At 41.5% G+C, this 20,391-nt stretch overlaps 1 protein-coding gene across 2 annotated transcripts in view; it reads left to right on the forward strand.

Annotated features, from left to right (window-relative positions):
* Positions 1 to 20,391, forward strand: part of LRP5 (LDL receptor related protein 5) — a 131,428-nt gene that overhangs the window by 78,520 nt on the left and 32,517 nt on the right. For both annotated transcript variants that reach the window (XM_058806395.1, XM_058806394.1), the window contains exon 8: positions 20,173 to 20,389. In XM_058806395.1, the coding sequence (XP_058662378.1) occupies positions 20,173 to 20,389 (217 nt within the window). The remainder of the gene's footprint in view (positions 1 to 20,172; positions 20,390 to 20,391) is intronic.

Below are 20,391 nucleotides of genomic sequence, written 5' to 3' on the forward strand. Positions count from 1 at the left end.
GTTTTACAAATTGTGCTCAAACCATCTGGATGGTCAGCCCTCTAATTCACTTCTCTGCTCTCATATGTGAGTGTTTCTTAACCCAGAAACCATGGCTGTTGGTCTCAACCAAATTCTCTGCTACCTGTGAACAGTAAAAGTGATGTAATTGCCTTTTCCAGTGAGAGAAGATATAAATAAAATATTTCTTTTATTTGAACACTGTTTTTACTGAATCCTTTTGTGTTCCTGTGGTTTTGTCTTTGCTTGACTTTTCTTCATTCTGACCCTGTGAGGTAGCAGTACTGTGAGCTCCCATGGCTCCAGCTGTGTTCTGTAGGAGTAAGAAGGTTTCTGTGTCTTATGTGTAACCAACAAGACCTATTCACCCTGGCCACATCTGGAGGCATGACACTGTTGTCTGAGGTGATACAGAAAATCCTTTCTTAAGGGGTACTTGATGTGCCTTGTATGTGTATGCAGACTCAGAAGAACTCCTAACTCTGGGATTAGGAAGGAATATTCCGTCATTTGCTGTCCTGCATATGTCTGCTCCCGCTCCTGTTAGTGAGCTATAGCAGTGGGAGCTGTGCCCCTGTGTGGCAGGGTAGGTGTCATCCCCTTTGCCTGTCGCATGTGGGCGGGTGACATTCAGTGCCACTAGAGGGACCTCAGTGTGGAGCAGTGGGTGAATTTAACTGGACCCCATACTCTTAAATGGTTTTGGGATGGACATGTGTGAGCCATTGGATGCATTGGCAATTTGGCAGGTGTCAAGTTTCTTTGTTGGAAGGGAAAGCAGTTGTGTTTCTTTTTGGAAAAGCAGTTCTGTGCTTTGCCCTGATAAATGGTCTTGTCATAAGGCAGCATTGGATAATCTACATATACCTTGTTGTAACTGTAACTGTTTCTGAACACTCGAGTTTCTGGTGCAGGTTCATCCTCACTGGCAATAATAGGAACTACCAAAGTCTGTGGTCAGACCAGAATATTAATATTAATGGCATATTATTAAATCAAATCATTAAAAATGGTTTAAAGAGAAGCTGCAACCAGCAGCTGAATGTAGAGCCAGTACTCCCTGCATGTAGCAACATGAAGCAGGACCTGCACTGAAAGCACAAAAATGTGTCTTTGATAAAATGCAAGTGAAATGTTTGTCATGAGCATTAAAAAGAGAATCGTTTGGGTTTGTTTGCACAGCTCCCACAAAAATAACGTCAACTAAAGCAAATTTTCAACACCCAGCTTGTCACTGCCTGGACAGCTTGTGTAGAAACCACTGCAGCTGGGAAATCTCGTGCCTATGAATTCATGCTTAAATTGGAAGTTACTCTCAAATGCTGTGCTGTGCTTTGGAAATTTCTGCTAGTCCAAACTAGGAAAAAAGTACAAGAAATGTACATTGCCCTGCTGAATTCCTACTTAAAAATGGAAAGATCAGCCTAAGGTGTGACATTACCTTAGTGATTCAGAAATGTGGGGCACAGAAGAATGAGCAATTAATGCCAGATTCCCTGGGGAATCTTGGAGATGGCAGAGGTCAGAACCAGAAATTTCTGAAGCCTCTCCCAGAGGAGTAATTGAAAGACTCCTGGGTTTGGGGTTTGGTTTTTGTTTTTTGTTTTTTTTTTTCCTTACGGGCTGGTTGTGTTTAGCAGAGGTTTAATAAGGGCCAGGCTTGGATTTGTTCCCCTAGGGAGAGACTGCATTTTGCAGCAACTTTCTAGAGCATCTTGTGAGGCAGTGAAAAATAAGTACTTCCGATTTAGAGAAGGATTAAAGTTTGCATCACCCAGTTCTACAAAGTAGAAGAGCTCTTGTGAGGAGCAGTGATGTTCCCTGCCTGACTTTACAGATTATTAAATTGAGGCATTAAGTGAACTGCTGGAGATGGTCAGGTTTGGGTCTCGGGGCAGGTTAGGATGTGGAAGAAGTCGTGTCCCTCAGCCTGTGCAAGGGCCAGGAAGGGCATTTGCTCAGAGCACTTGTGTTATCCTGAGAGCACCATCACTCCTCCTTCCTTGTGTGAGGTGTTCCTCTGCTAGTGGGTGTTTCTGGCAGAGCTGCACTGGGGAAAGCTTCCAGCATAAAGTAGATCCCCAAGGGACAAAGGTAGGTGGTACTTGTACTGACTTGCTGCAAGACCTTTGGCTGAGTGTTTCAGCATCTTGTGCCCCTGCAGTGGAAGAAGGTTAGTGTTTTCCAGCTTGTTTAAGCCTTTCAAATTTAAGGTTTATGGAATGCTACATAAATGCAAATCTCATCTGTTGCCAGCAGATGAGATTTAAAGCATCTTTGTAGAGTGCCACAGCCTCTCCTTTGGTCTCTGCTCTGTATGGTTTGACTTGCACTTTTAATGTTCTGATCTTGTGAATCCACCTTAGAGGATCCAGCAGCAGACAAAATGTCAAAATTGTTCTCAGTAGAAGCATTTGCCTTTTGCTTCTGGCTTGGCTACGCAGGCAAGAAAAGCAACATTGTGTTCTCCTTGTCTTTGACATTTTGCAGTCATGCCATTATGGAATGTGGGTCTGTGGGCTTTGTATGGTGCTTATGCATGAGCAGGGTTTCGTTTGGTGTGAATGTAACACCCTTGGGACAGTTCTGCCTTGTCTGTCACCTGTTTGTTCCCACTATGGAGATAGTTCACAGAGGGGGAATCCCATGTGTTCCACAGAACCAGTGCACCTGATGTCATCCCTGTGTGGTCAAGAGCTTCTCATCCATGGTTTTTGTTGTCTTCTTCTTCTGAGATCTACAAGACAACTGCCCTTTTTTGACCCCTTTCCTTCATTTTCATGGTTATCAGTTGCCTGTTGATTGTGCTACAATGTGTGAAAATCAGTGCTGGCTGTCACCATTTTTAAGAATACAGGTCATATCAGTCTGTGCTTTCATCATCTATTTTCTGGCTTTTGAAAGTTTGGATTTGTGACTGCAATAAAGCATCCAGTAGCACTGGACAGCTTTGTCAGTGCAAAGTTCAAGTTGGTTTTGTTGGTGGATGTTCCATCTTGACAAAGAAGTTGAAAGGATAAAAGGTTGCCACTGAGGTTTGGGAAAGGGAAGATGGCTGAGGTCAAAGATAATTTGCTGCTATGCATTGATAATAAAACACAAATCATTTAGTGATGGAGCAGCAAACAGACTTCTTAAACATGTCTTATCTCCAAAGTGGAGTAGGATACTCATGCTATGAGTTAATTTCATTTTCTCCAGATTAAACTTGGTACAAATGCACATTTTTCTGTGCCAAAACAAGACTATGAGGAGGCCCTTTTCATCTGTATGCTGTTAGCATCTGTCAGGTTTGTGTCAGCACATGAGACTCCAACAGTTTATTCCAATAACATCTGGGTCCTTTCTTATCTTTGAGTTCTTGAGCAACAAATCCATTGGTGAATCAGCTTGAGAACCACTGTCTTTTTCAACCTTGGTGAATTAAAGTAAATTCACTTGAGCTTTTCCATTAGAGACCCCAGCAAAGAGTGAAGTGAAATGAAATTCATTTCAATAAGTTCTCAGATATCTTCTGCTTTGGAGAGGTGAGTACTAGACAAGCCAGAAGCATCTCACTTGTCAACTGCTCACCCTGGTATCTTTCCAAATGAGTGGGTTAAAGTTTTCACCCTAGCTTTTTGCAATTACTTTTGTGTCCATGTTGCAGCTTCTTTTGACAGCTCCTTAGACCTTAGAGAAGCAATGGAGTAGGCAGTGCCAGCTGTCTGGGGGGGTAAAAAAGTCAGGGGGTAAAAAAGAGTCTCATGTGTTGAATATAGAGTTGGAACTCCAACACAGACATTAAGATACAGGCAGTAGAAGATCATGGGAAGTCTCCTATCTATGATCAAACCAGCTTTCAGCTTCCTTTTTGAGAGGAATTTCCTCTAAGTATCTAATAGTTTGTTGCACAACAGCTGCATAGTCCAAGCACTTCCAAAACTTGAAATATTTTTTGTGTGGAAATGGCCAATTCTTTTACAATAAGAATCAGGGTTGGATGTGCTGAACAAATTCACCACAGTCAGTCTTTGAGTAAATTAGTTGATTTTTTTTTTACTCACAATTGACATGAAATTGGCAAATATAAACACTGTGATCCAAGTCAGGAAACTGTGTTATCCTTAATGTAAACAAACAAACCAACCTTCCCTATATCCAGAGAAACTTCTCAGATGATAAGCCATCAAGTCTAAATACAGTCCCAGATTTAAACAGGAAACTGATATTTTTGTAGTCACAGTGGCTGCCTCCTCCCATGTCCTCGTGCTCAAAACCCGCAAACATTTCCAATAGATGTGTGGAATGCTTGTTAAAAATGCTGTTCTTTTAAGTCAACTTGGTGTTGACTAGGGGTATCTAGGGGTAAAAATTTCATTATTTTGGTCTGTTTTGATGCTCTATCATGCTTTCAGCCATATTTAATAAAACCAGGGGAAGAGGTTCTCCATGAGTCTGTACCTCTACTGACACACAGAGTTCTCTGTGCATCCCTGTGTCCTGGCTTGTCATCCTTGCTGCCAGTGAGCTGGGGACTCAGGCTCAGACATGGCCTTGAGCCATTTTCTGTAGCAGGTAAAATGTGATTTATGTGTTCAGCTGGGGCAGTGCCAGGCACACAGGTCTGGGGGGTGTCTGTCTGTCCTTGCCCTGTGCTCCAGAGAGGCGCTGTGCCACTTCACCATGGTCACTTGGGTGGTGGGAGAATGATTCACATGAATCCTGTCACCCAGCAGTGCTCTGAGGTTTGTTCAGGTGGTGTTTGCTGTCCCTAAAGAAAGGAGCAATTGCAGGAGCTTCCTCAGTGAGTGATTAGAATGTGCTGCTCGCTGGGCAGAGGAAAAGGCTTTCTCACACACCCATGAGTGCAGGGCACAGTTCTGGCACACAGGGGCATCCGGGTTCTCCATGTATTGTCCATGAGCCTCTTCCTCCTGTAGTTCTGCAGTGTGGGTGCTGAGAGGTCTGTAAAAGTGCATTTTCTACCAGATCTGGAGTGTTGTCAAACTCCCCTCTACTTTTGCCCTCATAACTTCATTCCACCAGAATATTTTAAGTAACTAAACTGGTAAAAACTTAGCATTGAATAAATATGAAGAGATAAAGCTATACCCCAAGCAGATCTGCTCTGAAAAGGAAGTTCTAGACAGTCCACAAAATACTCTGAAAAGGTCTTCTCCCCTTGTAAATGGTGTAATTTTAAAAGATTCTCATGTTAAAAGTAAATGGTTAAATGACACTAAGAGGAATTAGTGAAGTGATAAATTAGTGAAATGATAAAATTAGTGAAATGATAAAAGCCCCTGCAGCTGGGAAGCAAAACTCAGTTTAGAAAGACAGATTTATTTTCCAGGCTTTTGTACAGTAAGACCTGGTAGACAGTTATGCTTAAATTTACATGGCAGTAAGCTGTGTCAGAAACTTCATTTAGTGGTGAGTTTGTTTTTATTTTCCAGAACAGTTATCTCTGCTTTGGGTAGTAAGTACTTGACCCTGGTGACTTGCACCGAGCTATCATTTTTCTATACTGTGGAGATGCAGTTTCATTTTTGCCTCTGGCATAAATGCCTAATTTCAAGATTAAATAATTACAATAATTTGTACATTGATTTTGAGCTTCTGAAGGGAGAAAATAGTAGTGCTGCAGTTTTGTGGTCTCAGCATTCAGAATAAGGAGTAACAGGAGCCATACATAGTGCCTTGGTTAAATATTTTGTATTCCTTTATAAATATGTTCAGCTGACCTTTCCCTTCAACTTTATCCTTACTACCCTCTTATCCACCGTCTGTCAAGAATGTAAAGCTCACATCCTTATTTTTGGTAGTTCCTGTGTGGTTTTTTAAAGATGTGTGCGTGGCAGTGTCAATCTGGAGGCAGCAGTGGCTCCTGTGACTTCACTAATTCTGCATTAAGCACAGCTCCATGTGAGCCAGAGCAGTGTGAGGTGCTGTCCTGAACGTTTTCTTGCATGCAGCGTGGGGATAACTGATAGCTTTCTGTACAAAGTGTTTGGATCCATGGATGGAAAGAACTGAGAGAGAGGCTAAGCACTGTAGTTTGTAAGTGGAAAATTGACCTCTAGTTAGCCTCCCCCTTCTTCTAAGTATACACTGTGTTTTGTTTGATAGTGGAAATCTAATCCTTTGGGAAGCACAAATTCCTATAACAGCTCTGATATGTATAAATAAACCCATATTCCTCATTACAAACAACATCAAAGCAATCACAGTATGGATTAAAATACACAACCCACCCTCCTCCATACTAATATGCAGCAATGCAGAGTTCAAATGAAGCCATTAGCAGTATCTCCAAGTATTTGGCAAAAGCAACCACACTTGTGTAGCTACGGGCGATGAAAGTCCCTACTACAGAAAGGGAGGGACAGGGGGAGTAGCCTGCATTGATATAATTAGTCAATGGAGCACAAAGAATGTAAAATCTCATTATATATCACCAGGAAAATTTGGCTTGAGAAGTAAAGAATATGAAACTGATTTGTCCATGGGTGGGTTATTCGTGTCTTTGAATCTTCCAACAGGAAACAGGATTTCTGAGAACATCTTAGAAACGTGCACATGCACATACATGCACACACAGAGAAATATATACATATATATCTATCTGTATGTATGTCTGTGTGGATACATAGGCACATACATAGAGCCAGATCCTGAAATTTCTCAGCCCTTACCCAAGGTGTGTTTTCATGAGACAATTCCTGATTGGGAGAAATTGAAGATTTTGAATTATTTTTTTAAATTTGGATTGCTGATGCCAGTCACAGCCTGAAAGCACAGTGTGTAGGTGTTCCAGTGTTACTAAACCCAGACCTGGGGTTCATCCCATTGCCCCAGGCAGTGCAGCTCTCACGCACGTAACAGATCTTCTTCCTAAAGATCTGCTTTAAAATGGGCACTTAAAATGGCTTTTTGTAGCTTGCTTTTTGCCTTATCTTTGAAGCCTTTCAGGGATTTGTGTTACTTTTTTGGAATTTCTCTGAAACCCAGAGTAACTTAAAACATTTATATTTCAATTTAGGCCAAGTTTCTGTCCCAGTCAGTGTCTCCCAAGAGCTGAAGATACAAGTTAAGTGCCAATAAAAATTACAACACATCCCCCCCTATCACCAAAAATTTTAAAAACGGCAAAAACAACCCCAAAACCCCACAAACCTAGCACAATACACAAGCAGCCACCCACAAAGCCCCAAAGCTAAATAGCTAACTAGACAAAACAAAAGAGGAGAGGAAGAGACACAAGCACTGAAATGAAGAGACTAGTTCAGTCTTGCAGGTGGCCAGTAGCAGGAACAAAGGAAGAAGCCATCCTACTTCTTCCTCACAGAGTAAAACAGAAGGTTTGTGAGTCTCCAGAAGTTTGTAGAATCAGGAGGGGGATGGCATTTGGAGAAAATGAGTGTTAACACTGCGGGTGCAGTTAGTGATTTGACTCTTGATTGCTTATTTTTTAATAAATATTTAATGTTGGCTGTGTTCCAGCTGCATTCTGCTCTGCCCCAGCCAGACTTGTAGGCTCATTTTTGTTGGCCACTTTTGCATCTGTCCACTCTGGTTCTGCTTTGCTCCTTTCCCTTGAGCTCTGCTGCGACAAAAGCTCCCTACCTAACTCATCTTCTACTCTGGTTGAGGGTGTAATGTGGATTGAGGTCATGTCAGCAGTGACTTGATGAAAAGGAGAAGGATCCTGTGACCCTCAGCAGTCAAGGTGAGCACAAGTCAGATCCCACAGTTCTGACTGGGTGCTGTGTGCAGTAAACCAGCAAAAAGATCTTCCTTTCTCCCCAAAACAAGCAGCACATACCTGCTGGTCCCTCTCAGACATTGCAAACCCTCCAGGGCCCATCCTGAGCTATTTCTGAGCAGTGAACACATGTGACATGTTCAAATAGAGTCTAAAACAAGCAAAACTTCATGTTTAAGTCCAGATCTGCACAAAGAAAAAATGTGCACCTCTACTGCTGACAGGGGCATTGAACTACCCAGGGGCTGTTGATGCTTCACAGCTACTTTGAGAATTCTCTGCTTGGTGGGGAAGGACACACTGGGACACAGAGCAGATCCAGTGCAAGGTTTTTCCTCTTTCCTGGAACTAAATCCCTGGTTGCCATTGCCCTGTGCCTGTCCACAGATGATTTGTTTCTGAACATACAAGTCTGTTTCCTCTTTCCAAAAGTCAGGTGATTGGAATTAACTCTCGGAGTTGAAAGAGTGCTGGTTTTTCAGTCTGTGTCAGAGTAGAAGTCTTTTAGGTGGTTTTTGGCTTGCAGGTCCCCATTGCCATTGTTCTGTCAGAAATTGTGAAGGCACTGGAGTGCCTCAGTGGGAGATACTGCACAAGGGAAACTGATTCATTTGTATGTAGAAATTAATGACTTTCACCACGTTATAAATAAATAAAAATAAAACATGAGCAGACTGAAAAACACATGTGCAGGTGGACATCCCAGGACCAGGTTTTTGATGAGGCAGGTCTTGTCCCTGAAACACACCCTTACATTCTCTGCTTTCCTTAAAGCCAGGAGTGCTGTGCAAGATGTAAGATTAAAAGGATAGCTGGAGCTAAAGCAGGAATGCTGAGCCCTTTTTGGAACAGGACTAGAATGCTTCACAAGTGTGGGGTTCTGCCATTTGAACCAAAGTCTAAACCTAACTTCAGGAAAGAAGTTGAATATTTGTGTCCATTTGCAGGCCTGCAAACTTGGTGCCATTTATAATGAAAATAAAAACCATTGACAATTACTGAGGTTGCTAAATGAGAAATTACTGAAATACAATGCAGGGTTGGCAGAGGGCTGTGGTAAAGGCTAGAGGGGGTTTCTCCACAACCCAATCATGTTTTAGCTGGTACTGGCAGCTTAATACCTAGACCCCTGCAGGTGCCACATTTTCAAGACCTGGATCTCAGCCATTGTTCTCTGGAGCTCGACTTGACCCTTAAGTGAGAGGCTGGAGGGAATGGTTTATACTTAGGAACTGTGAATGCAGCACAGTGTCTCATTTTGAGTATCTGCTGCGCTCTTGCAGCAGACTTCTTAAATGAAAAGGCAGAAGGTAGCTAAAATAGACTGTCTAGCCTTTTTTATGAGCTGCTTTGTTTTAAAGTTGGCTGTAGGAGTGAGTGGAATATTAGCTGTGGTATGTTGAGGTAGACTGCATCTTGACCACACCACTGAAAAAGTGTGCTCGAATATTTAGTACAGTTTGCAAAGACAGTGACTGCAACTCCAAAATCAGATGTCGCACTTCCTTTTTTTTGTTTTTTATTCCATTGCAAAAAGTGACCTCTTAGAGGAGCAGGACTTCTGCATTGTGTGTACTCATAGAGGAGGTGTGTGAGCCTGCAGACACTGGGGGAAATAAGGAGTGCCGTGGACAGGGCGCTGGGAGCCACCGAAACCATGGCTTTGGTTGGGAAGGGCTCCCCTGCCCCCCAGTCATGTGCTTTTTCAGTAATTCAAATGACAAGGCAGCTAAGTCATTTGCTTTCATTAACCACAAGCTCTAGGAAGAACAAATTTAAAGTATGCAAGTGCTTTCCTAAAATTAATATAAAATAAGAGGAGGGTAATAATATATCTGAGGAATATTTGTTAGCTAGTAGTCTCTTCTCCTGATATTTCAAAAGCTGGGTCTGATACCCATGTCTCAAACTATGATCACAAGAGTTGCCTGAACCCATGTAGTACTGAGTGAGAGAAATATATTTGTTTTTCTCTTTGGTAACAGTTTGTTGTTGTCAAGTAGATTATTTTCATTACTATGTCAAAATGACTTTTGGATCCAGGACATTCTTGGTGTGAAGTCCCATGCTAGTCTGACCTGTGGCATGCAGGTTTGCCCAACTACAATTCCTCAGAATTTTCTAATGTGTTACAGTGAGGTTTTTTAATTGAATGAAACTACATAGATATGACAAAATGTCTTCTGTAATCTGTGATGATACTGCAGATGCTTTTCCTCTTCCACTATTAAATATTTTGTCAAGTGTATGGAAAGGTGTGGGGCTATGAAGAGAAACACGATTTCAGAGTGTGTTGTCACCTATTTTTACTTAAGAATATGCTCACAAAGACTGTCTAGAAAGATGCAGCTTTAGGCTACATGTGGGAGACTTTACTCCTGTGGAGTAGTAATTACCTCTAGATAGCAAAACCAGACAGAAATTTTACATTGTTAACTATTCATGAGCTTTAAACAACACTTGGAAATATATCTGAAATCTAAGTTTACCCTGTAAGTCTAAGTTCTGAAGTTTAACCTGGAAAAGAAAGTAGAAGTTCTGTAATTTGCCACTGTGCAGCTTTTTTTCCTTAATCTAATTATATCAATCTTAACCAAAAAAAAAGAAAAAGGAAAGAAAAAAAACGGCTTTTTTTTTTCCCCTCTTATGGTTATGTTTGAGACTCACTAGCATAATTGTGCCAAAACCAGGGTTGAAGTTTCTTGCTTTATAAGAGCGTTGCTGTTTTCAGAGCTGGCAGATTGTCTGTTCACAATGGATTCCATATGTGCTGGAGACCACAACGTGAAGGGATTTACAGAGTACAAGTTGGAGTGCAAATAGTGGAGGTGGGAAGCCCTCATCTCCCTGATTTTTAGTTTAAAAGGGCTTCATTAAACAGCAGTCGCACAGAATCCCAGAATGGTTGGTGCAGGAAGGGACCTCTGGAGGTCATGTCCAGCCCCCACACTCAAGCAGGGCCACCTAGAACTGGCTGCCCAGAGCACATAACTTGTGAATATCTCCAAGGATGGAGGCTCCACAGCCTCCCTGGCCAGCCTGTGCTCTGGCTTGGTCAGTCTCACAGTGAAAAAGCATTTCCTGATGTTCAGAGGGTATCGCCTGGGTTTGAGTCTGAGTTCGTTGCCGCTGGTGCTGTCACTGGGTACTACTGACAAGTGGTGTGGCTCTGCATTTTTGGCTCCTTTCCTGCAGGTGTTTACATACATTCATGAGATTTCTCCCTGAGCTTTTCCCAGGCTAAACAGACACATCTCTTTCAGCTTTTTTTTTTTTTCATAAGAAAGATGTTAATCACCTTTGTAGCCTTTTGCGGTGCTCACACCAGCTCTTTGTGCTGAGGAGCATGGAACTGGACACAGTACTGCAGGGGAACCCTCATGAGTGCTGAGCAGAGGAGGATTAGCTCCCTTGCCCTGCTGGCAGCACTCCTCCTGATGCAGCCCAGAGTGCCCTCACCTTCTTGCAGCAGGGGCACATGTTCAGCTTGGTCTCCACCAGGACCCCCAGACCCTTCTCTGCCCAGGTGCTGTCCACCCAGCACGTGCAGGTGCCTTGGCAGGGTTCCTCCCCCGCTGCAGGATATTTGGTACACTCTCTGTAGATTGCTATTGACCTTGCTACAGAAAAGGCTAAATAAAAAAGTAATGTTCTGTGGCCCTCAAGTTCTGCATGAATGCTGTGTCCAAGGGTAATCAAGCTACCTGCATTCATAAAATGTAGTGTGCATTACACCCACAAAAATAAATGAATGAATGACAAGTGGATGTAGTTCTTTACCGTATTTCTGTCATTTTAAGCAGTTTACACCTTTCCATTGTTTCAGACTTCCAAAAGTCTGAAACTGGAATGCAGGAGAAGAAAATGCTGTTGTGTTTCAGAGTGGCTCACTCTTAGGTTGCTTTGCTTCACCTGGACTTTATTCACACAGCACTATAGCTGAGAGAGGACAGGACAAGTTTCAGGTTTTAATTCAAATTCTTAGCCTGTCTGGCTGTACAGCCACAAAAAGGCATGTGCTGGCAGAGGAGGAAATGAGAGCAAGCTGCAAAGTTTGATGTGCAGGAGAGGTTCTTGAACTGTCTCTTCCAGTGGCTGAAAATGATCCTGAAGTTGCTGGGCTATTGTGTAATAAATTTATAATCTCAGCTGTGTTAAGAGAGGCGAACAAACATTTTAAAACTTTACTGCTGGCTTCAGTTTTCTCAAGTGGAGCCAAGCATTCACCTGGGGAAAAGAAGATTTAACACTCTTTTTTAGATACCTGTGGAACAACACTGACTTTTGTAGCTTTTAATCCAAAGCAAGAGGAGAATCAAATTTAAGAGCTTTTTCCTAGGCATATCAAATAGTGTTGTACTGGTAGCAATGAGATCCAGGAGAAACAGTTTCTTGTATTCACATAACCCTCTAGAAGCAAATAAAGAGAGCTGGAAGTCTTCATATGCATTTCTAGGGGTACTAACTTGAGAAGAAATAATACTGTTCGAATTATCATGCTTCAGTTTTTCTTGGCTGAAAAAATCCCAAGATTCCTTTTTCTTTTTATGCAAAAGTATTTTCAGGAAATATTCTTTGATTATGTAACTGTTTTCACAGAAACAGCTTTAAACTAATTTTCCAGTAGAATATGATTTCTAATATTGGGTATCTGACTCCTGAGGAGACTTCTGTGAATACCCTTGCAACATCTTTCATTTCTGCCATTGACTTCTTCTAAGCTGAGAATAGACTTGTCTCTAGTTCCTTAAGAAATGAAAAAAAAGTTTGCATTGCCTTCATTCTGTGTTACTGAGATGAACTGCTTTTTTTTGTTTGTTTTGTTTAAGCCTTAGTTCAGAATTTCAGGAGTTTCATGCCGAATTTTTTGTGTGTGTGTGTGTTCTTATAGGCAGCTTACCAGTGATTCCTTAAAGCTTTTTTGTTGTCAGAAGGTCCATCAGTTTTAAATAAAGCTTGAGTATGTGTTTCTGATTAATTGAAAACTTTCTGTACAAGTATTGGCAAGTAGATTGATAGCACAACTGCAAGTAGTTTTGTTTAATTTTGAATATGTGATTTTATACAGCTTTAAAAAAAAATCAGCAGTGTTATGCCATAGATAAAGATGAACAAGTGCATTGTAGGGTGATGTCTTTATGTTCCAACCCTTAACATTCTATAGTTTTGAGTTGCTTTAACAGATGGAAGTTGCATCCAGGCTGGATGCTGTTGTGCTCAGAGCTGCATATGGATTTCATATTTGGTGGAGTTCCTTCAAAGACTGGAGTATTGGACAGCATTGGCTTGGCCTTTCACCTCTTATTTCTCTATCTCTTGAAAGTATTGAAAGTATTATAAACCAGAAATGTCATGTCCAGTCTAGAAGCAAACTCTCTCTGCTGTTAATGTGAGTTTTGGGTTGGCAAGCATCATTTCAAGCTTTCTCTCCTCTTACACTTGAGAGCTGTATTGTTTGAGGAGATGTTTGTAAGACCCTGGCAAGGAGCAGTGGGTGTAGCTGGTGATCTCCTGTGATCCCTCTCTTTCCTTTAAGAGCCTGAGTACTGCTAAAATCATATTTGACCTCAGGGGCCTTGAGGATTCCAATCTGGAGATTCTTCTCCTCCTGATTAGGATCAGAAGATAGGAAATACTTTCCTCAGATGATCATTTCTAGCCTTTCTTTCTAAGTAAGCTTTGCCTCTTGCTCCTTTCAGGACTTACTATTAAATTACTGAGTTAGACCTTTAAAAGTGCATGTGTGCTGAGGCCAAAGTCCATCTGGTCCTAATTTCTAACTCCAACAGTGAACCAAACCAGGTATCTGCAGAAGAAGAGAAGCTGGGTGTGCGTATGCTATTTACCTGAATAGCTCTCTCATATTTCAATTATTTTTAAGCTCAGGGGCTTTCCCTTGACATGGCAGGGCAACAGTTGATCCATATAGTTTGGGTGCTTGGGAGATACGAGTTGAGTCGTCAGCATTTCTGCCTTTGCCCTTTATTAAAATACTCTGTTGGTGAAGTGTGTTTGTGGCTCACATGAAATGCTTTATTGGTTTCATCTACTACTCCATCATTCTTGCTCTAGCCTGAGCTGCCATGGGAGCAGCTGCTTGTCTGCTACAGAAAGAACTCCTTTAGAAATAAACATCCTTGAAAAAAACAATTCAAAACAGTGAAAATGTTACTGTTTTCAGTTACTGGTGTTTCATTGTCCTTCTCTTGTAAATTCGGTCTCCTGTAGTAGCAGGTTTTCAGTTGTGCTGCCCTTCAGGGAGGGAAATACTGCCATTAAATAATTACTTTTAAAATGCATATTTCCCATTCCCCCTTTAAAACTGAATCCTGGTTTCTGCTGATAGGTTGTTAAATGAGGATAAAAACATCCATTCTTCCAGGTGTAGTGCCATAAATGGACATACCAGCTAATCTAGGGTCTATTGTTTAACCTTGGCTTTCCCGTGGAATTTCTGTGCATGAGACTTGTGGTGACTTAGGGCACAAGGGATCATTGCTGTGCTCCTTGAAGCACTGTATGTGCCTAGCACGGTGTGAAGAGCTACAAGTGACTTCAGATAATTGCACTGTGGTGAGGCTGAGAAAAAGAATATGTTATGATTCTCCAGGGCAATGCTAAGAAGTTGAGCTCTGAGCAAGAGGTCCCACTGTCCTGGACAAAACACCAGCAGCTGAATCTCAGTTTGCTGTGGACAGAGGCTGACTGCAGGAGACCCTGCGTTGTAAGGACTCTGGAGGGGGCATGACTCGACCAGTGTTTCTCAATCAATTGTGCAGGAACCCCTCATTGGCTGTGACATAAAAGATTATTTTTGAAAAAAAACACTAAAATCCACCTATTTTGGGGCATGGAAACAAAAATAATTAAAATACCAGTAGTACATACTACATTTATCTTTGTATTTCTTTGCAAGTTAATGTTAAGCATTGTAACATTGGACAGGAGACAGGTTTTTCTTTGGAAGGATTGACCAGTATTGGTGCCACTTTCTGTGTCAAGATCTATTGTTTCTGCTATTTTTGGCATCTTTTTGACTTTTTAAGAAATTCCAGTTGGCTGCTGAAATTGCTGATTGGTTTTTTGGACTCAAAAGTTTACCACAAGTCTTTTTTCATATCAAGCTCATTGTGTTTCTTTTAATGCCTTTCCTCCATGCTGTACATGTACATTACAGATGTCCTTGCAGTCCGAATATCACCATCAGAAAAACAACATGGTAGATATTTACAGGATGTGCTATTTCCACAGACTTCTAGTGGTCTATTGAGTTGAGAAAATGTTTGAATATGGAAAGATAATGTTACTGGATTATTCTAGTCCCTTGGAAGAAATGGGAAATCATGAGAGAAAAATTAAGATACATGAATTTTAGAAATACTCCTGTGAAAAGTTTAAATTCTTCTTCACCTTTCCCAGACCAGATATCTAGAAGTTGGAAAGGCATATTGTTTTCATAATGGGTGTTAGCTAAATTTCAGATTTGTTGCATGTCCCTTTAAGCTCACAGTGGTCAGAATTTGAGAATGAAAAACTATTTACTGAAGGTAAAATTTCCCTCAGGTGCATTAAATAAGCAGCTTCTACCTAAAAATAAAACTGGAATACTAATTCAGTAGTTTCTGCATGCTTTAGGGGCTAGCCACTAGTTGCCATAAATTATTTTCGTGTTTAACTTTTCCCCCTTATAGTAGTTTTTAAGTATGTGATTGTGTTCCTGCCTATGAGAGGTAGGTTACAGAATTGACCAGCTGTACCCTTAATCCTCTGCTATCCTCTAAGCAGAAAAATTTCTGGAAATGTCAGGCTGATGTAATTCATGGAGAACATTATTTACTCTTAGAAGAGGCTTATAAAACATAAGCAGGTTCAAAATCACAGTCTTGTTAACACGGCCTTTCCAACAAGAAGATCATCCATCTATCAGTGTCTGCTAGAGCCTATTTCATGTGCTTGTATTTTGGAAAGTCTGTCTGAAAATGCAGTACTCTCTGTGGAGCTAAAAAATGTTGTGAAGTCCTAAGAGAACACTAGGTGTGATGGTGATTTCTTATGGAAAAATATGAACAGATCACCACTGCGAATAAATAACTGCTTCACATAGTAGTAATATAAGCACAAGGATAACAATGTGTTTTGTTTACATTATTTCCAGAGAAAAGGGGAGATCACTATGAAGTATCACTTTTTATTCTGTAGATTTATATTCTGTTGCATTTGTCATCTTTGTAGGTGGTTGGGTTGGTTTGTGGGTTATTAACAAGTCACTCTTTTATCCCAAAGCATTGATGAAAGGTGGCTGTGTTTCAGCTGTTGGAAATATTAATGAATGGCTTACACTCAGCTGAATATAGACTGTGGTATAGACTGCTCACAGCTGCTTCACTCTTCTCTTTTTGGGGCAGGCTTCTTACCCATAGGAGTTTTCTATGTAGTTCCATTTTTCTTTGTCTTTTTCTTTCCCTGCTGACTTTCCTGTTTTCTTTTCCATGCTACCTACCCGATCTGTCTCACAAGTTCTTTCTTGAGCTAGAGAAGGCTGGCTATGTTCACTGGAGGTGCCATTCCAGAGCCTGCTGGTGAGAATCCTTAGAAGCCATTCAGAGCAGCATTGAGGTTGGAAGGGACCTGGAGCTCAGCTGGCCCAAGCCCTGCTCAGACAGGGTCACCTGGAGGGGATGCTGGGGGCCATGACCAGATCACTTGGGAATTGCTCCAACAGTGGAGATTACACAATTTCCTTGAGCAGCCTGTTCCAGTTCTCAGGCACCCTCACAGCAAAAGTGCAGCTTTCCACAAGACCTGCAAGATTCACAGAGCTACAGGCCCACCACATGAGTCCCCTGAAATTGCCAGTCATGTCGCTTTACTGTTGCCAAGCTGCTGTGTCTGCTCACATAGTGATTCAGCTCAGCCCAAGAATTGATTTCCATTTGACTGCATCTTTGTCTTTAGCAATCAAATAAATTTTGTTTTTATCTTAGTGACTGAAATAGAGGGGTATGGTCTTAGAGGTCTCTTTGTTTTTCTGTCAAAAGATGTCCTGTGTCTATGCTGAGTAGCTGTTTTTTTCATAGATGCACCTGAAATACAGTTTGACTACATGAATCATGCTGATGTGTAGAATTTAATTGCATTGTTTTACTTTAATCTTCTTCAAAGAACCAAGAGCTTTTGAGTGTTATATTTAGAAATATTTGTAAAATCATTTTGCATACATTGCAGCAGCATCTAAAAAAAAATCACACCTTACCACCTTCTTGTGTTTTTCAGTTCATTAAGGCGTTTGATGTTGATTTCACTTTGCCCACAACAGATTTTAGCTGAGCTTGGCAAGGCGTCATTAGGACATTTGTCATTGAAGTCTTGAGACTAATCAGGGGCTTTCAGTGTGTGACGCTGTTCAAGGGGAGCTTTCAGTGTTTCATGTGTAAAGCACAACACATTTAGTGTTTCATTTATCCTTTGAGATCCATTTATCACTTACAGAGAGGGAAAGAAAACCCTGAGTAGAATAAAGCCTATTCTAGTCAATTTGTGCTAAATTATAAGGATTGCACCTTAAAGTCTTCCCTTTTGTCTGAAGTCAGCAGATCTTGGTTGTCAGATATTAAAAGATGAGTTAATATGGTATTTTATTATCTTTTCTTGTCTTTCCTCCATGTTGTACATGTATGTTGTAAAGGTTCTTGCAGTCCCAATATCACCAGCAGAAGAACAACATGGTAAATATTTACATGATGTGCTATTTCCACAGGCTTCTAGTGGTCTGTTGAGTTGAGAAGATATTTGAATTTGGAAAGGAGAGGGTAAAGATCTTAGTGGATTATTCCTGTCCCTTTGAAGAAATGGGGAGTGCTGATTTAATAGCAGGAGTGGTGCTTTTGGCCATATGGTGGGGCCTGTTTGTAGATTTTTACTTTGAGTCCTCGTGGTTTCACTTGATATGCTAGAGTGGAGCTGGATCTCTGGGAAGGTGGATGGCAGCAAAATTTGAAGTAAAGGCTGTGTACATGTACCTTTATTGACCTGCATGTGACACCTCCCTGTTCAAGCTTTGCCCTGGCTCCTGCTATGATACCAGCTCAGGGGGAGAGTTAGCATTTCCTGCTTGTTGCCATGAGGTTACTAGCATTTAGATGGCTCAATTGCTCTCAGCACAGAAAAATCCTCCAAATCAGAGCTGCCCTTTCTGCATCCAAGGGAAACCTGCTTGCATTTGTAGGTGTTCTGTCTGTAGTATTAGGGAGGAATGTTTGGGAGAGAGAGAGCAAACATTTACTCCATCATTTTCTTAACCAAACTACAAGCTATTAAACATGTTATTGCTTTCTGATTCCACATTTTGGACCTCCTTTCCCACTGTGTTGAACAGTGTATAATTTAAGGGTGTTGCAGTAAGGTCTCTCTTCTCTTCCCCAGGCTGAGGAACACCAACTCCCTCAGCCTTTCTTCACAGCAGAAGTCTTGCAGCCTCCTGATGATTTTTGTGGCCCTCCTCTGAACTGGCTCTCAGTCTCTCTCGTACTGGGACCCCAGAGCTGGCTCCAGGTGTGGCCTCCAGGTGTGGCCTCCCCAGAGCAGAGCAGAGAGGGAGAATCACCTCTCTCTACTGCTGGCCACCCTGCTTTGGATCCAGCCCAGGATATGAGTGACTTTCCTGGCCAGGAGCACACATGGCTGGTCCATGGAGATGTTTTTCACCCACCAGCACACCCACATCTTCAACAGGGCTGCTTTCACTCCCATCATACCCAGCCTGTGTCAGTGCCAGGGTTTGCCCTGACCCAGGTGCTGCATCTTGCACTTGTTGAACCTCATGAGATTCCTGAAGTTCTGCAGCTTAGTGTTGTCTGCAGCATCCACAGATGTGCATGGGTTTCAATAAATGTGTCTGTATCCTTGGATTCAGTCTTCCCTTGTACATTTCAGTCAGCAGCTCTAGTGTTTGGATTATACTTCTACTGTCCATTTCTGTAAAGGTAGATGGAAATGTGGAAGCTTCATCCTCATCCTGCTGCTACAGTGTTGTGAGGGAGATGCTGTTTCTAAGTGTGGCACCAGATTGGCTCCAGCACCTGAGTATGTGTGACGAACTTTTGAACCTGCAGTATTGCCTGTGGGACTGAGAGATCTCACTTCTAAATAAGTGAGCTTTTAGCGTCTGCCTGGACATGATGTAATGACATAATTGCAGAACCATTTGGCTTTTAACCACCGATACAGCTTTTTTTTTTCTTTTTAATGTGCTCTATTTAGCTTAACAGAATAAAAAGATATTAATCTTCATTCTCTGCTACTCCATCAAGTAAGTTGATGGGCAGATTCAAAGCTCCCTTGAAACTTGGTTTGCAGGAATGCCAGTGTTATTTTTAACTGTCTCCAGCAGGAGGCTTTTTGTCTGGAAGGAGTCCAGGGGTGTACATTGTAGCCTCTGCTCAAACTCACTGCTGTTAAAGGGCTGATTTTTGTGCAGGGCACAGGTGGGTGCAGTTGTAGCAGTGGCTGACTGCTCACCTCTGCTGTTGGGCTGGTGGCAGCTGGAAAATCCAGTGCGTGTCCCTCGTGTGGATTTGCCTTGGCTGGATGCCAGGTGCCCACCAAAGCAGCTCTGGCACTCCACTCCCCAGCAGGACAGGGCAGAGAAAATGCAATGAAAGGCTTGTGGATCAAGATAAGGACAGGGAGAGATCACTCAGCAGTTATAGGCAGTTATTTGTCATAGGCAAAACAGGCTCAGCTTGGGGAAATTACTTTCATTTATGGCTAATCAAATCAAAATGCACACTGTTTTCAAAAATCTGTAGAGTATTGTAAGGTTTTAAAGTGGAGATTTCGTTCTTAAATGTATTTGGATTTAAAATAAACTTACTGAAACTTATGCATGAGTGTACTGAAATCCACGTGCTAGTTTAGAAAGATGTGATAATTGTCATTGGTCATGTAAAAAAAAAAGTAATTTCAGATGCTTCTGCTGTTTATTGTATATGAACAGAGCCTTACAACTCTAGTAAAATTGTGGTAAAAGTGATGGTTGATTTTGACTGCCAGAATTAAGGCATTTATGGTTTCATATTACACTACAATAGTTACACATATTTGTAATAAAAGATAGTTATTGCTCTAACACTTAGAAATGTAAAAGTTAGATCCTTAAATCACAAGAAAATAGAAGCACTGCATGGAGAAGGGAGCATAATCACCTACAAGGTACAGGTTTAATATGAATCTGAATAAACAATTTCCAAATAACAGCAAAGAGGAGATTATTTAAAATCTCAATCACAGATCATGGAAAGGATATGCTGGGAATATCAAGAGCTACTTGCATAGCAGTAGCTATTCAAAATACAATTGATATTGCTGTTTTAATTGTACCCACATTAGAGAAGATTATTTTTTCCTTTTTTTTGGGCATCCCACAGGTCATAAACATTGACGGAACAATGAGGAAAACCCTCTTAGAAGACAAGCTTCCACACATATTTGGGTTCACGCTGCTGGGGGACTACATCTACTGGACTGACTGGCAGAGAAGAAGCATTGAAAGAGTTCACAAGATAAAGGCCAGCAGAGACATCATTATTGATCAGCTGCCCGATTTAATGGGCCTTAAGGCAACGAGTGTCACCAAGGCATTTGGT

This window comes from Ammospiza caudacuta, chromosome 6 (genome assembly GCF_027887145.1).
Source record: "Ammospiza caudacuta isolate bAmmCau1 chromosome 6, bAmmCau1.pri, whole genome shotgun sequence".
In the NCBI taxonomy this organism is placed as follows: domain Eukaryota; kingdom Metazoa; phylum Chordata; class Aves; order Passeriformes; family Passerellidae; genus Ammospiza; species Ammospiza caudacuta.